At 37.2% G+C, this 21,581-nt stretch overlaps 4 protein-coding genes across 4 annotated transcripts in view; 3 read left to right on the forward strand and 1 right to left on the reverse strand.

Annotated features, from left to right (window-relative positions):
* Nucleotides 1–21,581, forward strand: part of LOC112663682 (olfactory receptor 5M3) — a 145,059-nt gene that overhangs the window by 26,348 nt on the left and 97,130 nt on the right. The window lies entirely within an intron of this gene.
* The window catches only part of LOC112663144 (olfactory receptor 1019), a 51,158-nt gene that overhangs the window by 10,531 nt on the left and 19,046 nt on the right, over nt 1–21,581 (reverse strand). The gene's annotated exons all lie outside the window — the stretch shown is intronic.
* On the forward strand, nt 2,082–3,035 carry LOC112663687 (olfactory receptor 5AP2). Its single transcript, XM_025452762.3, has one exon. It carries the CDS (start codon nt 2,082–2,084, stop codon nt 3,033–3,035), a length of 954 nt encoding a protein of 317 aa, XP_025308547.3.
* LOC112663083 (olfactory receptor 1020-like) lies at nt 9,148–10,565 on the forward strand. Its single transcript, XM_025451673.1, has 2 exons — nt 9,148–10,045; nt 10,438–10,565. The coding sequence occupies exons 1-2, from the start codon at nt 9,148–9,150 to the stop codon at nt 10,563–10,565; spliced, it is 1,026 nt and encodes a 341-aa protein (XP_025307458.1).

Raw genomic sequence — 21,581 nt, forward strand, 5'->3', positions numbered from 1 at the left:
TCTCTGGACTAATGACTGCAAAATCTTAGCAAAGGGATTATAGTGAGAGTCTATTTTCCAGGGTAGAGGGGAGATGGTAGCATGTAATTCATAGCACCAGATGTAAAACAAATGGTATTTTGCTAATAATGCAAATTAATCGAATGGAAATTCTAAGAAAGATAATTTTCAGCAACTGCAATTATATTTTCTGTCCAGGAGATCTATAGATTTTTTTTTAATGTAACTAAATGTATTCTAGCATATAGATGAAATCCTGGTAATTACAATATCAATTATTCTGTGTATTAGTGCTCACATTTGTTATCAAGGGGTCCATTCTCAATGATCTCAAATGCAAAGAGAATGAGTATTGCATTAGCTGGGTATAAATTAGATTCCATTAGGTTAATTCTATAACTCTGGAAGAGTCACAGATCTTTTGTTCCTCCTATTTCTCATGTGCAAAATGAAGATTATAATACTGCCTATCTCATAAAATTTAAATAAAATATTGCAGGAAAAATACTTAACACGGTGCCTGCAGAGCATAGAGGATCTTCAACATATTTTAGTACTTAATTCATCGTTACCTTTCTTTGTATCTCTAGTACGCACATACACACACACACACAATGTGTACTGCATTTTATTTGTTTTTCACTATTGCTGATAGAATAATCTTCTCAGGGAAAGTTTCTGATTGAAGATGAGAGAAAAAGATCCATTCCTTCTTTTTTATTTCCTTCTGGAGATGCTGTTCTTTGAAATTCAAATAACAAGGTTATTCCAAGGAAGAGGACCGGGGCTGTACATCTGTCTCCAACTGTGCTCAAGAGATCCATGATCTCCAGTGTTAGCACAGATATTAAGTCACTTTGGTCCTGTATTTTAATTTTAGATAGTATAAGATAACTTCCTGCTGAGAATGATACAAGATTTAACACTTTGAGCTATGACTGGACAGCTAGCCCAAGTCAGTCTTATTTATTGTTCAATAGCCCGAGGTCTTAGAGGGGATAGAGGATTTGATTTCAAGTGGGGAAGAATTCCACTGAAGCTGTTACCTAAACTTTACTTGAAAACTCAAGACTGGGTTTTCATTTTTCCTTTCCTCTCTTGCTCCATCTCCCTCTCCTTCCTTCCTCCTTCCCCTTTCCCTTTCCCTTCCCTTCCCTTCCCTTCCCTTCCCTTCCCTTCCCTTCCCTTCCCTTCCCTTCCCTTCTTTCCTTCCTTCCTTTCTTTTGTCCTGTATTTGGCTTTTTTATATTTTACATGGGATGAATCTTATTTCCATTTAGATGACCTGGCAATGTGTTGTTCCCCCAATTCAGTATTGTGACTGGAATATTCCATATGTTGCTGCTGCTGTTTTCAGGTCTGGTGTGATCTTGTAAATCTGAGTGTTAGGTAGAAGTTCTCCCTGCTGTGGCTTATTCTGTTCCTTTCACCTCATTCTTGAAATCAAATTCTCTAAATATTGGAGGGAATTATTCAAAGTTCTCAATATTTAACAGATTTCTGCCCCCTGTAGATGCTGATACTGGGAAATTCCAGCAGGTTTGCAACCATTCTAGTTGCATGTGATGTTCCTCTGTTTTTTTCCTTGGAATATCGAGTTTTAAAGTTCCCCCATCTCCAGAAAATACAACTCTTTTCTTGTTGTTTGATACTTTTGACTAATTTTTACTAACTTTCACTATTTTTAACTCATTCCATTATACTGCTCAAGAATAGGCAGTGGCCTGAATTCATTTGCCATCTTTCTTCAGAAGTTTGCCAGACAGTATATATTAATATATCAATTAATTTATCATAAATAATGAAGAGAGATAAGTTACTATAATTATCCAATAAATGGTTAAAGCTAGAAGTACTCTTAGTTAATGGATATATCAAGTCACTCATCTCAAGGTCATTAGTTAGTAGGCAGTAGTACACCTAGAACTTAGCATAGTCTTTTGATGTCTTTTGACTTAACATCATGTCCAAAACACATCTAGAATTCTTATGTATATATGTTCAGGAAAAGATGTTTATGGCTCTCTCATGTATTCACCTGACCAAATGTCAGTTCCATTCTCTTTCTTATTGCAGCTGAAATGATCAGATACATGAAAGAAGTCCAAGGCAGAAATCAAACAGAAATGACAGAATTTATCCTCTTAGGACTCTCAGACAACTCAGATCTACAAATTGTCCTCTTTGGATTGTTTCTGTTTATTTATATGGCAACCTTGGTGGGTAATTTGGGGATGATTGTGTTAATTAAGATTGACCCCTGTCTCCACACCCCCATGTACTTCTTTCTCAGTAGCCTGTCTTTTGTTGATGCATCTTACTCTTCTTCTGTCACTCCTAAGATGCTGGTAAACCTCATGGCCAAGAATAAAGCCATTTCTTTTAATGGATGTGCTGCTCAGTTCTACTTCTTTGGCTCCTTCTTGGGGACTGAATGCTTTCTGTTGGCCACGATGGCATATGACCGCTATGCAGCCATTTGGAACCCTCTGCGATACTCAGTTCTCATGTCTGGGAAAATTTGCTTCTTACTAATAGCTACCTCTTTCTTAGCAGGCTTTGGGAATGCAGCCATACACACAGGAATGACTTTCAGATTGTCCTTTTGTGGCTCTAATAGGATCAACCATTTCTACTGTGACACCCCACCCCTGCTCAAACTCTCTTGCTCTGACACTCGCATCAATGGCATTGTGATCATGGCTTTCTCCAGCTTTAATGTCATCAGTTGTGTTATGATTGTTCTCATTTCCTACCTGTGTATCCTCATTGCCATCTTGAGAATGCCTTCTTTAGAAAGCAGACACAAAGCCTTCTCCACCTGTGCCTCCCACCTCATGGCTGTCACCATATTCTTTGGGACAATTCTCTTCATGTATTTGCGCCCTACATCTAGCTATTCAATGGAACAGGACAAGATTGTCTCTGTCTTTTATACAGTAGTGATCCCTATGCTAAATCCCCTCATCTACAGTTTGAAAAATAAGGATGTGAAAGGGGCCTTAAAGAAGATTTTACAGAAACACCTACTGTAAAACCATGTTACATATCATCCTGTTATGCAGAAGAAAATATGTTTTCATATAAATTTTATTGTCTGGTTACTTTAGTTCTGTGTGTGTGTGTGTGTGTGTGTGTATTTTTTTTATTTTTATTTATTTATTTATTTATTTTAAAATTTTTTTTATTTTTTAATTTATTTTTTATTGGTGTTCAATTTACTAACATACAGAATAACCCCCAGTGCCCATCACCCATTCACTCCCACCCCCTGCCCTCTTCCCCTTCTATCACCCCTAGTTCGATTCCCAGAGTTAGCAGTCTTTACGTTCTGTCTCCCTTTCTGATATTTCCCACACATTTCTTCCCCCTTCCCTTATATTCCCTTTCACTATTATTTATATTCCCCAAATGAATGAGAACATATAATGTTTGTCCTTCTCCGACTGGCTTACTTCACTCAGCATAATACCCTCCAGTTCCATCCACGTTGAAGCAAATGGTGGGTATTTGTCATTTCTAATAGCTGAGTAATATTCCATTGTATACATAAACCACATCTTCTTTATCCATTCATCTTTCGATGGACACCGAGGCTCCTTCCACAGTTTGGCTATCGTGGCCATTGCTGCTATAAACATCGGGGTGCAGGTGTCCCGGCGTTTCATTGCATCTGTATCTTTGGGGTAAATCCCCAACAGTGCAATTGCTGGGTCGTAGGGCAGGTCTATTTTTAACTGTTTGAGGAACCTCCACACAGTTTTCCAGAGTGGCTGCACCAGTTCACATTCCCACCAACAGTGTATGAGGGTTCCCTTTTCTCCGCATCCTCTCCAACATTTGTTGTTTCCTGCCTTGTTAATTTTCCCCATTCTCACTGGTGTGAGGTGGTATCTCATTGTGGTTTTGATTTGTATTTCCCTGATGGCAAGTGATGCAGAGCATTTTCTCATATGCATGTTGGCCATGTCTATGTCTTCCTCTGTGAGATTTCTGTTCATGTCTTTTGGTGTGTGTGTGTATTAAAGCAAATTGGTTAAAATGGGGCATCCCTCTAAATATTCTGGTGTCTTAAATGTTTATCCATAGGCTTACATGATGAAAAAACATAGTAGGGGAGGTTAGTGCTTAGTAAAGTATCAAAATATTTGGATATGACTGACTGGGTTTAAGTTCCAATTTCAATATTTATCTTTTCTTGATCTGACATTCTATCTATTATCTATTATCTATCTATCATCTATCTATCTATCTATCTATCTATCTATCTATCTATCTATCATCTATCATCTATCTGCCATCTATCTATCATCTACCTATCATCTATCTATCATCTCGGATCTGGGCAAATAGACTCAGACAGATATTTGTATACATGCCAGGAATTGTAGTGGAGAACATTCCCAGGAACAATACCTAGAAGGCTAGAAAGGAATGAGGGAAGCAGAGCTGAGTAGATAGAAGTTGAACAGTGATGAAGTTACAATAGAGTAGTCATGTGATTCCACTTGGAGCTCTGTGGCCAAGATGATCCTTCAGAGATTGCCCAGATTGTGAAAAAAAAAATAAAGATCAAGTGTTTATACTTTCATAATGACCAGTTTTGAAAATGGCTCACCCACTTGGACATGGTAATTCCTTTCAGCAGGGCCAATTCCCAGAGTGGAAATCAGCTGTGAAGTGTCAGTTGACATTGCACTTGGAAGCTGAGAAAATAAATGCTTTAACCCCGCAAAACAAATCTGGGTGGTATGAACAGCATCTGTCATAAATAATAATACTACTCTACTCACACAGATATCAAGAATAACAAACAAGATACAAGAAAGAATCTTATCAGGGCTTCTAATATGGGTACTACAGCAATAATGAGGTATTATTTTACTGATTTTGTAAATTAACTGGAATATTATGAGAGTAGTGAATGTACTTTAACTTTTAACCTTTACCCTTCCCAGGGGTAGTTTTTAATAAACATTTACTGAAAGCAAATTATCTATCTCTTGTTCACTGTGGTGGGGCAGGGAACTGTCAATGTAGGAGCAATGGGGAAATGGCCTTCTTTAATGAGATGGCATGTCAAAGGAAGCATGATTTGGAATCAGGTAAATATCTACTCCCTATTGCTTTCCATCCCACTATCCACTGCAGACCCTGAGAGAGAACATCAGTGCTTCTCATGCTCTAAGTAAGACCACCTCACCCTCCCGCCAAGGTTTACATCTGAATATCTTTGGAGGGTTCCATGAATTTCACTTCAGAAATTGTATCTGTACTCTACCCAAGGACTGGTTTCTCAAACTCTACTGGTGTGTTCTCATTTGTTTATAAACATCATCTAGTATCACCCTCTTAATAATTTCTTTGGCTGAAAGTCCTGTCAGTCACCAGCTTATGTCTCTGCTCTCTTTACAATGAACCTTTTCAAAAGAACTACTTCTGGTCCTTGTCCCTACTTCCTCAGATCCCATTACATGTTCCAATTGTATTTCTGTGCCACTTCTCCATTGAACCCAATCTTCTCATGGACACATGAATGCTTAACATTATTGCCTCTAAAGATTGCTCTTCTATCATACTTGTACTTGGTATCTCAAGAGGATTTACCATCAATAATTCCTTCACCTTACCCAAAACCCACATATTTTTAGATTTCTGTATGACTTCAATCTTCTGATTTTCCTTTTTCCACTACCGCTTCTTCCCAGGTAACTATGATAGCTTTTCCTCTTCCTCATGCTAACATCCAAATCTTGGAGCTAAAGACTTAATTCTCCACATTAGTTTGTGATACATTTGTTCTCCATCTGTACCCACTTCTTAGGTGATCTAAGAAGTCTGCAATGATTCCAAAATTCACGTGTCTACCCCTGACCTCTCACTTGTGTTCCAGATTCATACATTGAATCTGGCATCTAGTGACTCTGAATACATGAAATGACTATAAAATTAGCTTTTCCAACTTAATTATCATACTCAAACATCTATAGAATGATCACACCTTTTGTACTATAAGGAGGATCTGTATCTTAGTATCACACCTATGTGTCATTGAGCTTAAAATATCCTTTTCCATGTTAAGCTACAAATTGTGTCTTCTGTTATATATTCTTAGTTTATACTTAGAATAAGAAAATAGATGCCCTTTATATTTTTACTCAGAATCCATCCAAGGATTACTTATAGATACGCAAAACTCTGCATACATTTAATGTATATAATTTGTTGAGTTTGGGCATACAAAAACTTCAATAAAACTGGTAAACTGTTAAGAGAAAAACTAGTATGTAACATGTACTGGAGATTTAGCAGGTAAAGAAAATAAGCTTTTGATCTTCTCTAACTTATATTCAAGTGAGGAAGACTATATTGTCTATTACAAATGTTCATGCATGAGTGCATAGAATTGTAAAGTGGTGTGTGTGTGTGTGTGTGTGTGTGTGTGTGTGTGTTTGACCTGGGTATGAGTGGTGTTTTGAAGAATAATAAAGCAGGAGATAGAATAGGGAACGGTGGCATCAGAGAAGAGCTTTCTGCGGGAATAACATTTGAGAAAGGCTTAAATAAAGATAATACCATCTGACTATCTGTGGAAGAGCGTTCTAGGTATACTTACAATAAATATAAATGCCCTGAGGCAAGATTCTCTCTGGTTTCTTCAAGGAATAATAAGGGAACAACATATATATGGACCAATGTGAGCAAATGAAAGAAGGAAATGAATTGCAATCAGGAGGGTGTTTGGGACGAAGTAACTGATCAGAAAAGCCTGGTAGTTCACAAATCAGTTTTGGGCTTTACTTTTTCCTACCATTCTACAAGAGCCATCTAAGCCTAACTTCAGAATGCAAGCTGCATGAAGGAATGAATAAGATCAATTTTTTGGCTACTCTCCCAGTATCAAGAATACTTGTATGCTCCATAATACAAGTCCACTAAATATGTGTTAAATTAATTAATTAATTAATACATTGAGAGCTATATTCTAGTAGAAATGAATAGGGATTACATTGTAAGTGGAATTCTGAAGTTTGAGGCATCAATCCTGTACCATTTAATTCAATGTTATGCTCAATGGAGTCTCATTATTTCATGGTCTTGAGACTCCATGAAATAATTTTTGTACTTCTCTAAATGCCAAAGTTACCCTCCAGGGTATAAGTGGTTCACTGGGGAGAAAGTAGTTCAATTATTTCAGTGGAAAATAAGTGCATGCTTTAATTCTGGATTAGCACATTTCAAGTTTTAGATTTTTAGTGTTTTGCAGTCTCAAGAGAGTCATCACACACTGAATAAGGCTGACTGCTTCAGATTCAGAAGCAGCATTTTCTCTGTTGAATTAATCCTGTCTTAATGCTGTCATAACTGGATCTCTTATGCCACTTCCATCTTCATCATAGCTATAAATTTCACATTGTAAGACAGAAAACTTGTATTCCTCCAAAAAGCAGTAAAGCAAAACTAAACTAATAACCATTATTGGCGAATATTTCTTAAGAACAAAGGTAAGATTATTTAGTTGATCTTAAAGTGTTCAGACATAGAAAGATTCCAAGAGGACCCAAAAAAGATCAAGTAATTAAACATCTCAATTAGGATATGTCTGAAATACTAAATTTAATGTTACCAACTAAACTAATTTGGATTTTGTTTTTAGGCAACAGAAATTTAAGATGACTAATAACAAATGAGAATTTTATACAGACACTTATATATATGAATGTATATATACATGTTTATCCATGTATATATGTGTGTGTGTGTATGTGCAAAGTAGGGAAATTTAATTAATTTTTTTGTAGCAAGAATTCCATATATAATGTAAGTATGTTTGTATATGTATGTGTAAAGTAGAGCTTTACAAAATTTTAAAATAGTTTTTTTTTTTATAGGGTAGGAATTTAGCTGACTTTAAAGATAGATCAGTGAAAGACTGTTACAGTAATCTAGGTGAAAGGTAGTGTCGTCTTGGGTCTTGATAGGAATAGAGACGATAGGAAGTAGTTGATATGGATATTTTGAAGGTAGAACCAACATAATTTCTGATTAACTGGTTATATAGTATATAAGAAAGAGAAGAGATTAATATCTTGAATATTTATTTGTTTATTTAATGTCATCTAAGCAAATGAAAGTATAGAGTTGTCATTAACATGAGATAAGGAATGCTATGTTTGGTGCAAATTAGGGAGGGCATGAAGAATTCAGCTTTGGGTCATTCTGAGTTGCTATTTGATAGTATTGTGGAGATTGTGAGTAAGCAGTTAAATTATAAGTCTGAAATTTGGAAAAGAGGTCAGGGCTAGAGATATAAATTAAGGAGTTTTAAGTATATAGATGATAATTAAATTTACAGAATTGAATAGTCACCAGAGTAGAGTATAAATAGGAAAAAGAGGTAGACCAAGGACTGAGGTACTTCAACCTTAAGAGTCATAGAGAAAAGAAGGAGTAAGCAGAGACTTGAAAGAGTAACGCAACTGTAGGAGGAAAACTTGAAGTCTGGAGTTCTGGAAGATCAGATAAGAAAGTCTTTCAAGGAGCAGTAAGAAGTCAATTCTGTCAAATGTTATTGATAGGTCAAAAGGATGAGGAATGAGAATTGACCACAGAAATTGACAATGTAAAAATCCATGATGCTTTAGGTAAGAGATGTTTCCATGGAGTGCTGGGGTGGAAACCTGGTCAGAGTGGACTTGAGAGAAAATAGGAAAAGTAGAACTGTATACAAGCAAAGGTATTCAACTGTATTGTATGTTTTATTGCCAAGATGAATGCAAGGAATTGGATCATAGGAGGTGAAGGCAGTAAGACCAAGGGAGGAGGAGAAAAAAGTTGAGAGTTAAGATAGGCTATGGATAAATAGGGTCAACGATCAAAGACTTCACACACACACACACACACACACACATACACACACACATTAGTTTTAAATAAAATAGGTTACTCTGTTTACTCAAGGAATTTTTTCACTGCAATAGGAAAATAAAGAGGTTTAATACACATATCCTCAGGGCATTTTAGAGTTAATCTTACTTATAAGATTGAACTATTTTATTTTCCTGGTATTTTTTTTTCTTTATACAATGTATTTCCTTGGTTTCTTTCTTATCCTAGCAAATGAATCATCTATTCTGAGACAAAGATATGAGCAACCATACAACAGTGACTGAATTTATTCTTGTGGGATTCGGGGATCATCCAGAACTACTGTGCCTTCTTTTTATGGTGTTTCTGGTCGTCTATATGATCACTGTATTTGGAAATCTTGGCATGATCCTATTAATCAAGATTGACTCACATCTCCATACTCCAATGTATTTTTTCCTCAGTAACTTATCCCTTGTTGATTTCTGTTATTCTTCTGTCATTGCCCCTAATATGCTAGTGAATTTCTGGGTGGAGAACCCAGTCATTTCATTTAATGGATGTGCCACTCAATTCTTCTTTTTTGGTTCCTTTGCCGGCATTGAGGGCTTCCTGTTGGCCGTGATGGCTTATGACCGTTATGTGGCCATCTGCAAGCCTCTTCTTTATGCAGTTATTATGTCTCCCCATCTTAATGTCCTTCTGGTGTTGGCCACGTATCTTGCAGGCTTTCTGAATGCTGCCATTCACACTGGCTTCACCTTTCGGCTGTCTTTCTGCAGTTCAAATGTCATCAACCACTTTTTCTGTGACACTCCACCCCTCCTGAAACTCTCTTGTTCTGATACACATATCAATGAAGTTGTCATTTTTGCTTTTGCCAGTTTTAATGAACTGAGCTGCCTCTTGATTATTCTCATTTCTTATCTGTACATACTCATTGCCATTTTGAGGATCCATTCTGCTGAAGGGAGGCACAAAGCCTTTTCCACCTGTGCTTCCCACTTGATGGTGGTTACCATCTTCTTTGGTACAATTCTGTTTATGTATCTGCGCCCCAGCTCCAGCTACTCAATGGACCAGGACAAAGTGGTATCTGTGTTTTATACAGTGGTCATCCCTATGTTAAATCCTCTCATCTATAGTCTGAGAAACAAGGAGGTCAAAGCTTCCTTAGGTAAAATTTTTAAAACAACTTGTTTTTACCTCTGTACTTAGAATCAACAAAGTATGGGATTTTAGGACTCTGAGGGAACATAAAAATGACCAAATCAACCTTCATTCACCCTGACTCCTTTTTTTCATGTCATGAGTTTTGTTGTTGTTTTTGATAGTGGAATTAGACTAACGGTCTCTGCATCCTGGAGAATATGGTCACTCTGTATAAATTCCACAGAACCTATATGCTTGAAAATAATCAGATATCACATTTCAACTCCCTGTTCAGAGGCATAAAACACCAGTATAAAAGTAGGTGAGATAGAGAAAGACTGGAGCAGGAGGAATGATTCCATTTTTTCCCCATTTGATGGTTTCATGATTGAATAGTGGTGTATATAACTGCCAGAGAACAAGTAATTAAGAGTAGGCTGAGTCAGAACTTGTCCAGAGGACCCAAAAGGCTTAGAGACTGCTTCTTAGCCCCAGTGAACCAGAAAAAAAATCAGAACTTAATCCTGACAGAGATGCTGGAATAAAATATTTCTTTTTTTTTTTAAGAATTATTTATTTTTAGAAAGTGAGTGAGAGACAGCGTGAGTGCAAGCACATGAATGGGAGGGGCAAAGGGACAGGGAGAGAGGATCTCAAGTGGACTCAACACTGAGCATGGAGCTGATGCGGGGCTCAATCACCTGACCCTGTGAATACAACCTGAGCTGAAACGAAGGGTTGGATGCTTAACTGACTGAGCCACCCAGGCCCCCTCAGAGTCAAACATTTCTAATCTGGACAAGTAATCTTGATGTGAGGGAATAATGGGAACAAACCACAAGGTAAATATAGGGGGTATCACAGAACAAGAACACCAAGGCTCCATAGAATGGAGGTTTCTGAGCTTAGAAAAGAGGTATTCTTTATAACTCCTGTAGATAAAGTGTCATGTGTTTGATTTTTAAATGAGTAAGAAGTTTAAGCTTAAAGAGCCAGGGCAAGATAAGTAGGTTTTCCCTAATACCTTAGCAAATAACCATACATATTTATTTTACTGCTGGCTGCAATTTCACTGGGGCATGTTTAAAGCTTTAAGTTGGTTTGACTGGTATTTTCTTGATGGAATATCTCCCCAGTAGGACTGGATTTTCTTTACAGTGACCATTGACATGTAAGCAGGTAGTGCTTTAAACTGGTTGGAACTGGGTAAAGTATACTAAGTGTGATGCTAGTATATTTCATGGAAAGACTGTCATAATAATAGAAAAGTAGCCATTTAAAAGAGACTAAAAACTCATTTTGCTTTCATTATAGCTTAGAGTTTTTGATAAGAAATTGATTCCAAATCTTATCATTTTATCTTCCTTTATTCTTCATTTCAGATACTGCATATCAAAAACACATTTTTCTGTCTTATTCAATGGTTTCCTCTTATCATTCTTTTTCTGGAGAGCTCTTCATATTTCAAGACAGCATAAATATTACCTCCTTTTGATTGCCCTGACCCTCCATCTTTCTTTCCAAGCTACATATTTAAACATGCCTATTCCAGTGATTCTATAAATATTACAGCTTTAATCAAGTTGTTTGTTAGAGAAACTAATTATAAAAATACAGTGTAATATACATAAACTAGAGGCACATGGGTGGTTCAGTTGGCTAACCTACCAACTCTTGGTTTTGGCTCAGGTTATGATCTCAGGGTCATGAAATTGAGACCTACATCAGGCTCCACATGCAGCAGGGAGTCTGCTTGAGGATTCTCTCTCTCCCTCTGCCCCTCCTTCTATCTGCTCTTGCTCTCAAATAAATAAATAAATCTTAAAAAAAAAACATTGATTAAGACATCCTTAAGAAAAGAAACCTCTTTATGTCAACCTGAACATCTCCATGCCTTTATAAGCAGGCCATTACTAAAAGTTTTTAAATTAAGAAAGAAATCATTCCAATTGAGGGCATAGGGTGATGGAAGACAAAATATTGCCTCTGGCACCTGGAACTAAAAGTTGTCAAGAATCATTATTTCAGAAAGTTAATGTTAGAAAGGAAGTTCTTTGGTAGCTGGTTGGATGCTTTGTTGGATAATGTTTTATTTGTCTTGCCTTCTTTGAAATTAAACATTTTAATAAACATGATATTTCAGTATCCTACGTCTTTCATATTACATAAAGTAAATGTGATTTCAATATAGCAATAGAGTATCCAGTGAAGGAACACAAGTTAATTCAAACCATCGTAGGCTTGGAGTTCTTAGTGCCATGAAGTCGTTCACGGTCTCTCTTTCTTTCTCTTTCTCTGTCTTTCATTTCCTCTCTCATATTATAAATTCACTCATTCTGTTTCATAGACTTTTCACCTGGCAGCCTCAATTTTACATACTTTTGGGACAATTGCATTAGAGGCAAGTCTGCATCTCTTTAGAAAGGACAGCATTGCCTAAAAAGTCTCAGGTATTCATCATGTATATGGTTGTGGGGTATGTATGTATTTGTGTACTTGTGTGTATGTCGGTGGTGAGGGTGGAGTCATGAAATACCAGAAGAAATCTTGCTTTATAATAGCTACTGCAGTCCACTACACATTTGCTCAGTAAAATTAAATTCCTTGCCTACTCACTGCTCACTTATAGACTCTTAGTTTAGACACTGGCACTTTATGCTGTTTACAACTCAACAGGAATGTTAAAACCAGTGTTAACTTTATAAGTAGATGGGTTAGATTTTTTCCCACATGATACAATTTGTGGATTCCTACATATTTTCAACCCTGCCTATCACAGCATGTAGAATTCTGCTAATAGAAAAATATAAGTGTGTGCAGTGTTTTTAAAAGCACACTGCACTGCAGTGCTGAACAGTATTGTTATATTGAAAGTGATTGATTTGAGCTTCTTTTTCTCATAATGAAATGATCAGGGTCCCCTCAATAACAGTACTAAAGTCGCTACATTTTGGCTTTCCTAGCCTGCTGACTGCCTACTTATTCTAATATATTTAAAGATAGATACCAGAAGTCAGAGGCTTCTTAGTATGTTTATGATAGTTAGACACAAATATTTGGATTAGACTAGCAGCCAGGCTCTCCTTCTAGGGTACAGGATCAAGAAAAAAAAAAAAAAAAAAAAAAACAACTACTAGCCACAAGGTAGTAGAGAAGTATGACTTTTAGGCTAACACTTGTAAAATGCAGCTCTTGCTCTTTTGGTTTTTCCATAGTTCCTAGTTTTGAGGGTTTCATGTGTGTTTTCCTTTCTGGTTTTGTTAGATTGCCCAACACATAAATATCATCTTCCTTTATTATACTAATCATTCAATGTACTTGATTCTCTAAGAATATGGGATTCGTGATGACAGGATTTTGAGAAGTAAATGGTCCCAGCAGGCTGTGTAAAAACTCTTTGAGCCCCTATTGTGTAGAGAAATCCCAGAAGTAGTTGCCTTGACGACCCTTATTCACTACTAAGAGTTCTTCATTTAGCTACTTCTCCTCCTTCTCTCCTTTTCATCCTCACTCACCCCTTTTCCTCCCAGGCTTCAGTGACAATAGATAAATAAAGACAAGAGAAGAATGAATAGATAAACTGGAGAGCTTTCTGGGTTCTACTCTTGACGTCATTGTTTAAAAAATTTCTAGTAAAGACCAGGTTTGAGGGGAACTTTAGTTCTCAGTGCTTAAACTTTTTGCTCTGCATGTTAATCTATAGTATATAATCTATAGTATAAAAGAGCCCTTATAACATGGTACCCTAGAAATAACAGTAAATCATTTGATATGTTTTACTCTGAAGAAAGCAAAATTTACTATTAAGTCATATTTAGGAAGGCAAATTTACTCCTTATAAAGTGCAGAAATTTTAAATGTAAAGCTCAATGCAGTCTGACCAATGTGCATAGCCAGGTAATCTCAATTCCAGTTTTCAAGATTACTATGTAACTAAGGAGAGGATGTGGGAATAGAGCAAGTAGAATGTGCCACAAAGCTCACCATTCTTAGCAGAATTCCCTGCAATTTTTATGGAATAAACACTCTCAGGATTGCTGTAAGCTTTGCTTAATTTAAGTTTTGATTAAAACTTCTGAAAAAGTTGACTTAGATACCTTTTGCCAGTGTTCTTGGAGGAGCAGTTTTGAGGAGGTCACTACTCTACCATTCAGGAAGTTAATACCTCCCCCATAATGTTTCTGAGATTCATTTATGTGTACGACTAGTATGTTCATTTTTATTTCCGTAATATGGACATACCACAATCTATGCATCTGCCAGTATATATTTGAGTTTCTTGAAGGACATGTGTCTTCTTTTGTCTTGGATAAATGCTTAAGAGTAGAATTGCTGGGTCATAGTTTTGTAAGAAGGTATAACTTCTTACAAAATAAACTGGTTATTTCTTATAAAATTTGTAAAATTTTATAAACTTATAAAACTTCTAAAGTCGTTAAAAACTATTTTACATTCCATCAAGTGGTATATTATGAGAATTCTAGTTGTTTCCTTTTGTCACAATCGGCTAAGTTCTTGCTGTGGAGGTTGGGTATGAAGTGTTTTCCTTTGGTAGTTATAATTTACATTTCTTTGACAATTACGGATATTGAAATGATTTTCACGTGGTTTTTGACCATTCTTGTATCTTCTTTTATGAAGTGTCTCTTACATTTTGTTGTTTCATTTTGATCAGTAAGTTATGGAAGATCTTTATGTATTCTGAATGCAAGTCTTTATCAGAATTACTCTATATGAATATTTTTTCTAGTCTGTGACTCACCTTTTCATTATTTTAACATTATTTTTGAAGAGTGCATGTTTTGAAATTTGGTCACATAATTTTTACAGATACATTGCCATGTAAGGACTTCTCTTTCATACTAGGGGTGAAAGTGGCTCAGTTAATAGTATTAAAAACTAATACCTGTGATCACGCATACACACAAAAAAAGAGATTTGTTCCCATAAAGTTTATATATTTGTTTCACAATGAATGATTTTTCTGTACACCCTGAGAAACTTTTGGTCAATTTTTTGGTCAATTTTTTAAAATCATGAAGACATTCTTTTATTTTTGCCCCTAGAGGACTTGTAGATTTAGTGTTTACATTTAGTCCTGTGATCCATACATGTTAGTATTGGAATTTTGGGGTATGATGTTGTAGTGAGCAAATGGAATCTCTCATGTGAAGCAGGAGCCTTTGTAAAGCAGGGGCCTATGTCAAACAATGATGCAAGCAACTAAAGGTACTGCAGCTAGATGACACAGCCTGGACCAGCATCAGCTGACACCCCAAAAACTGATAATGAGCAGAACCAGAGGAGGTCTGTGGGGACCTGCAGCTGATTAAATTTTTTTAAAAAAGAGTGGATTTGGGCAGCTGTCAGAATCTTCAGACGTGACCTCTCTATGTCTGAGCACTTAAAAAAAGCAGCCACTACAGAAAGCTCTGCCCAACTGATCTCCAAACAGATCTGAAATCCTCCCTTGCTTGAACAGAATAGTCAGGAAGTGCCCAGAGCTGACCTGGACCACACTGAGACTCACAGACTGATCTCACGTTTGGTTCTAGCCAACTTCCTACACTCTTCTGTTATCTTGTATGTTGTGTGGTTTGTCTGTTCTGTGTGCTGTATAAGAAGCCAAGTTTAACCATGGGGAAATGTCGTTGAATTTGGTCTCTGAACCTGCTTTATAATTGTTATTTAACTTTGCTTTATGATTAAATAAACCTGACATTGTGGAAAGACACAAATCGTGTGTGCGCCTTCATAGCATGCTCATGACAGATGTGATACAGAGCTTGAAGTTAAATTTTTCTAGAGATTAATTTTTCCAGTGGCATTCCCTTTTGCTATAACTCTGTAACTTTGTTTAAAGATCCACTGAGTTAATATGGGTGAGTATACTTCTGGATTCTCTATTCTGTGCAATTAATCTATTTGTTATCCTCAGATCTATACATCGTTTCAGTACTATCACTTCCTATTAACTCTTAAAATTAGGTAGGCTAGATCATTTAATAATTTTTCTTCACTCTCCAAATGGCTTTCTTTGGCTAATTTAAGTCTTTTTAAAAAATATTTATCTATGTATTTTAGAATCAGTTTTCAATTTTTGAAAAGATAAGCCTGCTGAAATGTTGAGTGGACTGGCATTAAAATTATTGATCAATTCAGGAAGAATTGACAACTTAACAATATCAAATATTCCAATCCACAAGTGATATATCTCAGTCTCTTCACTATTTAGGTCTTTAATTTCTCTCTGCAATGTTTTGTGGTTTTCAGATCCAATCTCTTGCATAGTTTTATTATATTCATTTCTAAGTAGTGTATGCATTTGATGTTATACTTAATATTATACTTAAGATAATACTTAAATTTTAAAAAGATTTTATTTACTTATTCATGAGAGACACAGAAAGAGAGGGAGGCATAGATACAGGCAGAGGGAGAAGCAGGCTCCATGCAAGGAGCCTGATGTGGGATTTGATCCCAGGACTCCAGGATCATGCCCTGGGCCAAAGGCAGGGGTTAAACCACTGAGCCACCCAGGCATCCAATAATACTTATTTTTTTTTTTAATTTCAGTTATGGCAGTGTATGCAGAAAGAGTTAGTAGCTTCCAGAAAATGAAAGATGAGACATAGTCATTTTAGGAGAAGTCATTTTAGGTCCCCAGCTATTTTCCATGATCTGTGCCCTAAGGGTCTACTAACTGGAGCAGACTTCTGCAAGGACATCCAAGGAAGTGATAGAATTACAAAGAAATGTGGGACACCCAGGTTGCTCAGCTGTTGAGCCCCTGCCTTCAGCCTAAGGTGTGATCCTGGAGTCCTGGGATCGAGCCCCCCATCAGACTCCCTGCATGGAACCTGCTTCTCCCTCTGTCTCTGCCTATGTCTCTGCCTCTCTCTGTGAGTCTCTCATGAATAAACAAATAAAAATCTTAAAAAAAAATTACCAAGAAATGCAAAAACCTCAATAGTTAAGGATTTTAAGGAAGCAAAGGGAATGCAGAAACTAATAATGTCTACCTAGCCAGGAAATAGCCTAACTACATCAGACATAATAAATCAATGGTAAAATTCCCAGTGCTGTGTCAATGGTCAAGAGTGACCTAAAGTACATTCTTTTTAAAATTTTTTTTAAATGTTTATTTATTTATGATAGTCACAGAGAGAGAAAGAGAGAGAGGCAGAGACACAGGCAGAGGGAGAAGCAGGCTCCATGCACCGGGAGCCCGACGTGGGATTCGATCCCGGGTCTCCAGGATCGCGCCCTGGGCCAAAGGCAGGCGCCAAACCCCTGGGCCACCCAGGGATCCCACATTCTTGAGCTGTTTTGGCAGAACTGAAACCATGCCCCATAGGGTTAATGAGGTTAAAACCAGTAGAAAATTTAAAGCTTGTTTTCTCAGGGAATTCATTTGGTTCTGTTGTCAAAAACTTCTGTGTTCTGGAACCAAAATATGTAACTAGAAGACATTTTGGGGAAAAAGAAGGAGGATAGTTTATTATTTTGCCAGGCAAAGGAGGCTGCAGAAGGGTAATGCCTCCCAACACTGCAAGCTAGCAGGCGGTTAAGGGTAGGGTGGGGGGCAGGGGGCTGTAAAAGGCTGAGGAGTTTTATAGGAAAATACAGGCCGTGTGGGTGTTGTTACTCAGTGTACATTGAAGTCAGCGAGGTGTCAACATCCATACCGAGTTCCTACTCTCACCATTGCTATTCAACATAGTACTAGAAGTCCTAGCCTCAGCAATCAGGCAACAAGAAGAAATAAAAGGCATTCAAATTGGCAAAGAAGAAGTAAACTCTCCCTTTTCACAGATGACATGATACTGTACATAGAAAACCCCAAAGACTCCACCCCAAGATTGCTAGAACTCATACAGCAATTTGGTAGCGTGGCAGGATACAAAATCAATGCCCAGAAATCAGTGGCATTTCTATACACTAACAATGAGACTGAAGAAAGAGAAATTAAGGAGTCAATCCCATTTACAATTGCAACCAAAAGCATAAGATACCTAGGAATAAACCTAACCAAAGAGGTAAAGGATCTATACCCTCAAAACTATAGAACACTTCTGAAAGAAATTGAGGAAGACACAAAGAGATGGAAAAATATTTCATGCTTATAGATCGGAAGAATTAATATTGTGAAAATGTCAATGCTACCCAGGGCAATTAACACATTCAATGCAAACCCTATCAAAGTACCATGGACTTTCTTCAAAGAGTTGGAAGAAATCATCTTAAGATTAGTGTGGAATCAGAAAAGACCCCAAATAGCCAGGGGAATATTAAAAAAGAAAACCATAGCTGGGGGCATCACAATGCCAGATGTCAGATTGTACTATAAAGCTGTGGTCATCAAGACAGGGTGGTACTGGCACAAAAACAGACACATAGATCAATGGAACAGAATAGAGAACCCAGAAGTGGACCCTCAACTCTATGGTCAACTAATATTCGATAAAGGAGAAAAGACTATCCATTGGAAAAAATACAGTGTCTTCAATAGTTGGTGCTGGGAAAATTGGACATCCACATGCAGAAGAATGGAACTAGACCACTCTCTTGCACCATACACAAAGATAAACTCAAAATGGATGAAAGATCTAAATGTGAGACAAGATTCCATCAAAATCCTAGAGGAGAACACAGGCAACACCCTTTTTGAACTCGGCCACAGTAACTTCTTGCAAGATACATCCATGAAGGCAAGAGAAACAAAAGCAAAAATGAACTATTAAGACTTCATCAAGATAAGAAGCTTTTGCACAGCAAAGGATACAGTCAACAAAACTAAAAGACAACCTACAGAATGGGAGAAGATATTTGCAAATGACATATCAGATAAAGGGCTAGTTTCCAAGATCTATAAAAAACTTATTGAACTCAATACCCAAGAATCAAACAATCCAATCATGAAATGGGCAAAAGACATGAACAGAAATCTGACAGACGAAGACATAGACATGGCCAACAAGCACATGAGAAAATGCTCCGCATCACTTGCCATCAGGGAAATACAAATCAAAACCACAATGAGATACCACCTCACACCAGTGAGAATGGGGAAAATTAACAAGGCAGGAAACCACAAATGTTGGAGAGGATGTGGAGAAAGGGGAACCCTCTTGCACTGTTGGTGGGAATGTGAACTGGTGCAGCCACTCTGGAAAACTGTGTGGAGGTTCTTCAAAGAGTTAAAAATAGATCTGCCCTACGACCCAGCAATTGCACTGCTGGAGATTTACCCCAAAGATACAGATGCAATGAAACACTGGGACACCTGCACCCCGATATTTCTAGCAGCAATGGCCACAATAGCCAAACTGTGGAAGGAGCCTCGGTGTCCATCGAAAGATGAATGGATAAAGAAGATGTGGTCTATGGATACAATGGAATATTCCTCATCCATTAGAAATGACAAATACCCACCATTTGCTTTGACGTGGATGGAACTGGAGGGTATTATGCTGAGTGAAATAAGTCAATCGGAGAAGGACAAACATTATATGTTCTCATTCATTTGGGGAATATAAAAAATAGTGAAAGGGAATAAAGGGGAAATGAGAAAAAAATGAGTGGGAAATATCAGAAAGGGAGACAGAACCTGAAAGACTCCTAACTCTGGGAAAAGAACAAGGGGTGGTGGAAAGGGAGGTGGGCGAGGGGTGGGGGTGACTGGGTGACGGGCACTGAGGGGGACACTTGACAGGATGAGCCCTGGGTGTTATGCTATATGTTGGCAAATTGAACTCCAATAAAAAAAAAAAAAAGATTCTACAGAAAAGCAAGTGAAGGGGAAGGGCCGGCTTCAAGAAGGAGGAAAGGAAAAATTTCAGTTTAAAGTCAAGCTTTCCTGAAAGACAAGTATGTTCATCTTCATTCTCATCCAACTTTACCTTTCTATAGGGGTTTCACTTCCAGTCCATGAACAAGCAAGGCTCTGAATTTCTTAGCTGAAATATCAAGCCCAAGACTCCATCCTGGTTATACCGGCTCTTAGAGCAGGGACATGGCCCTTCCCTTTGTCAGGCAGTTTCTTCTGCTTCATTATATTAAAGTCTCTGCCCTAGGAAGAGCCCATGCTTCTAATATAACATTCAATGGTGTCTAGGCATGTTTTTTAAACCTCCCAGCACAAGTGTATGGCTTTACATGCAATGACAAGTTCCTCTGTTTTTTTTTTTTTAAGATTGATAACCCTGATCTAAGCCAATGAGCCACTCAGGTATCTCAAGTTCCTCTTTTTGAATATTCACTCTAAGCCCTAAATGGAAAGAACCAGCTCACCTCCTTTCAGGGAGTCTTTGGAAGTTATTCTTCACGATCTCATTTGCTGCAAATAAAGTTTTTTGTGTATGACAATTCCATCGGATATAATCTCTATCTGTAATTCATGTTAGTTTGGTTACAATAGGTTTTTGCATAATAATATAAATGATTTATGTGTAATATGACCTTCCAAAGGAGATCGTATGTAAACTGTCCTATGATCTGTGAATAGCATAATTTTATTTTATCCTGTCATATCTGCATAACTTTATTATATAGATTAGAACTTCCAGTAAAATGTAGGACCTGCTGTAAATGTTTTTGAAAAAAGATTTACTTATTTATCCCAGAGAAAGAAAGAGAGTGAGGGGAGGGGCAGAGGTAGAGAATCTTAAGGAGACTCCCCACAGAGACCCACACAGGGCTTGATGTCAGGGCCACAAGATCATGACCCAGGCCAAAACCAAGAGTTGATCACTCAACAGACTGAGCCACCTAGGTGTCCTTGACCTGCTGTAACTTTTAAAAAGACAGCCAATTGAATAATCACAAAAATGTAAGTAACAAACAATGTCAGGATGATATTTTCTACTACCTGTCGTGACATTTGTGTATCTGTGTCTTTTTAGCAGACAGATCAATTGGTTATTGCAACTGAAGCAGGGTGATATTAACTAAGGAATTCAGGTCTTCAAGTATAATTTAAGCAGAGTCCTCTGAAGACTTTCTGGGAAAATAAGAATGCATAAAATTCTTCTTTGAATTATTATCATATATCTAGGTAAAGTCTTATCTTTATCCATTGCTATATAAACAAAAGAATATAGACTTTTTTGTTCTTATGAATATTGACTTTTTATGTGTGGACTTCTGATGAAGCTATCCCATACTGAAAAGTCCAGACACTTTGCTCTTCCAGAGCTCAAAGAACTAATTCACTGCGTTTTGCCTATTCAGTTACTATTGAGCTAGTCCTATTGGAAAAGTCTTTTTGTAAATCCTATGCTTATTCCAATGCATATATTATAGTATATTAGGAAATACTTAAATACATACATGTTCAGGTACTTTGGGACAAGTTTTCTTCAAATGAAAAGCTAGCATTATGTTTAAAGAAGTGTCTTTAAATCTTCAATCCTTTTTTTTTTTAAAGATTTTATTTATTTATTCATGAGACACACACACACACACACACACACACACACACACACACACACACGAGGCAGAGACACAGGCAGAGGGAGAAGCAGGCTCCATGCAGGGAACCTGACATGGGACTCAATCCT

This window comes from Canis lupus, chromosome 18, assembly GCF_003254725.2.
Source record: "Canis lupus dingo isolate Sandy chromosome 18, ASM325472v2, whole genome shotgun sequence".
In the NCBI taxonomy this organism is placed as follows: Eukaryota; Metazoa; Chordata; class Mammalia; order Carnivora; family Canidae; genus Canis; species Canis lupus.

What these genes read in the sequence shown, in the direction of transcription:
- LOC112663687 (XM_025452762.3), top strand. Translation starts at nt 2,082, where the DNA reads ATGATCAGATACATGAAAGAAGTCCAAGGCAGAAATCAAACAGAAATG.
- LOC112663083 (XM_025451673.1), top strand. Translation starts at nt 9,148, where the DNA reads ATGAGCAACCATACAACAGTGACTGAATTTATTCTTGTGGGATTCGGG. An exon ending in GGAGGTCAAAGCTTCCTTAG is followed by an intron (nt 10,046 to 10,437) that starts GTAAAATTTTTA and finishes TAACTGCCAGAG; the next exon opens with AACAAGTAATTAAGAGTAGG.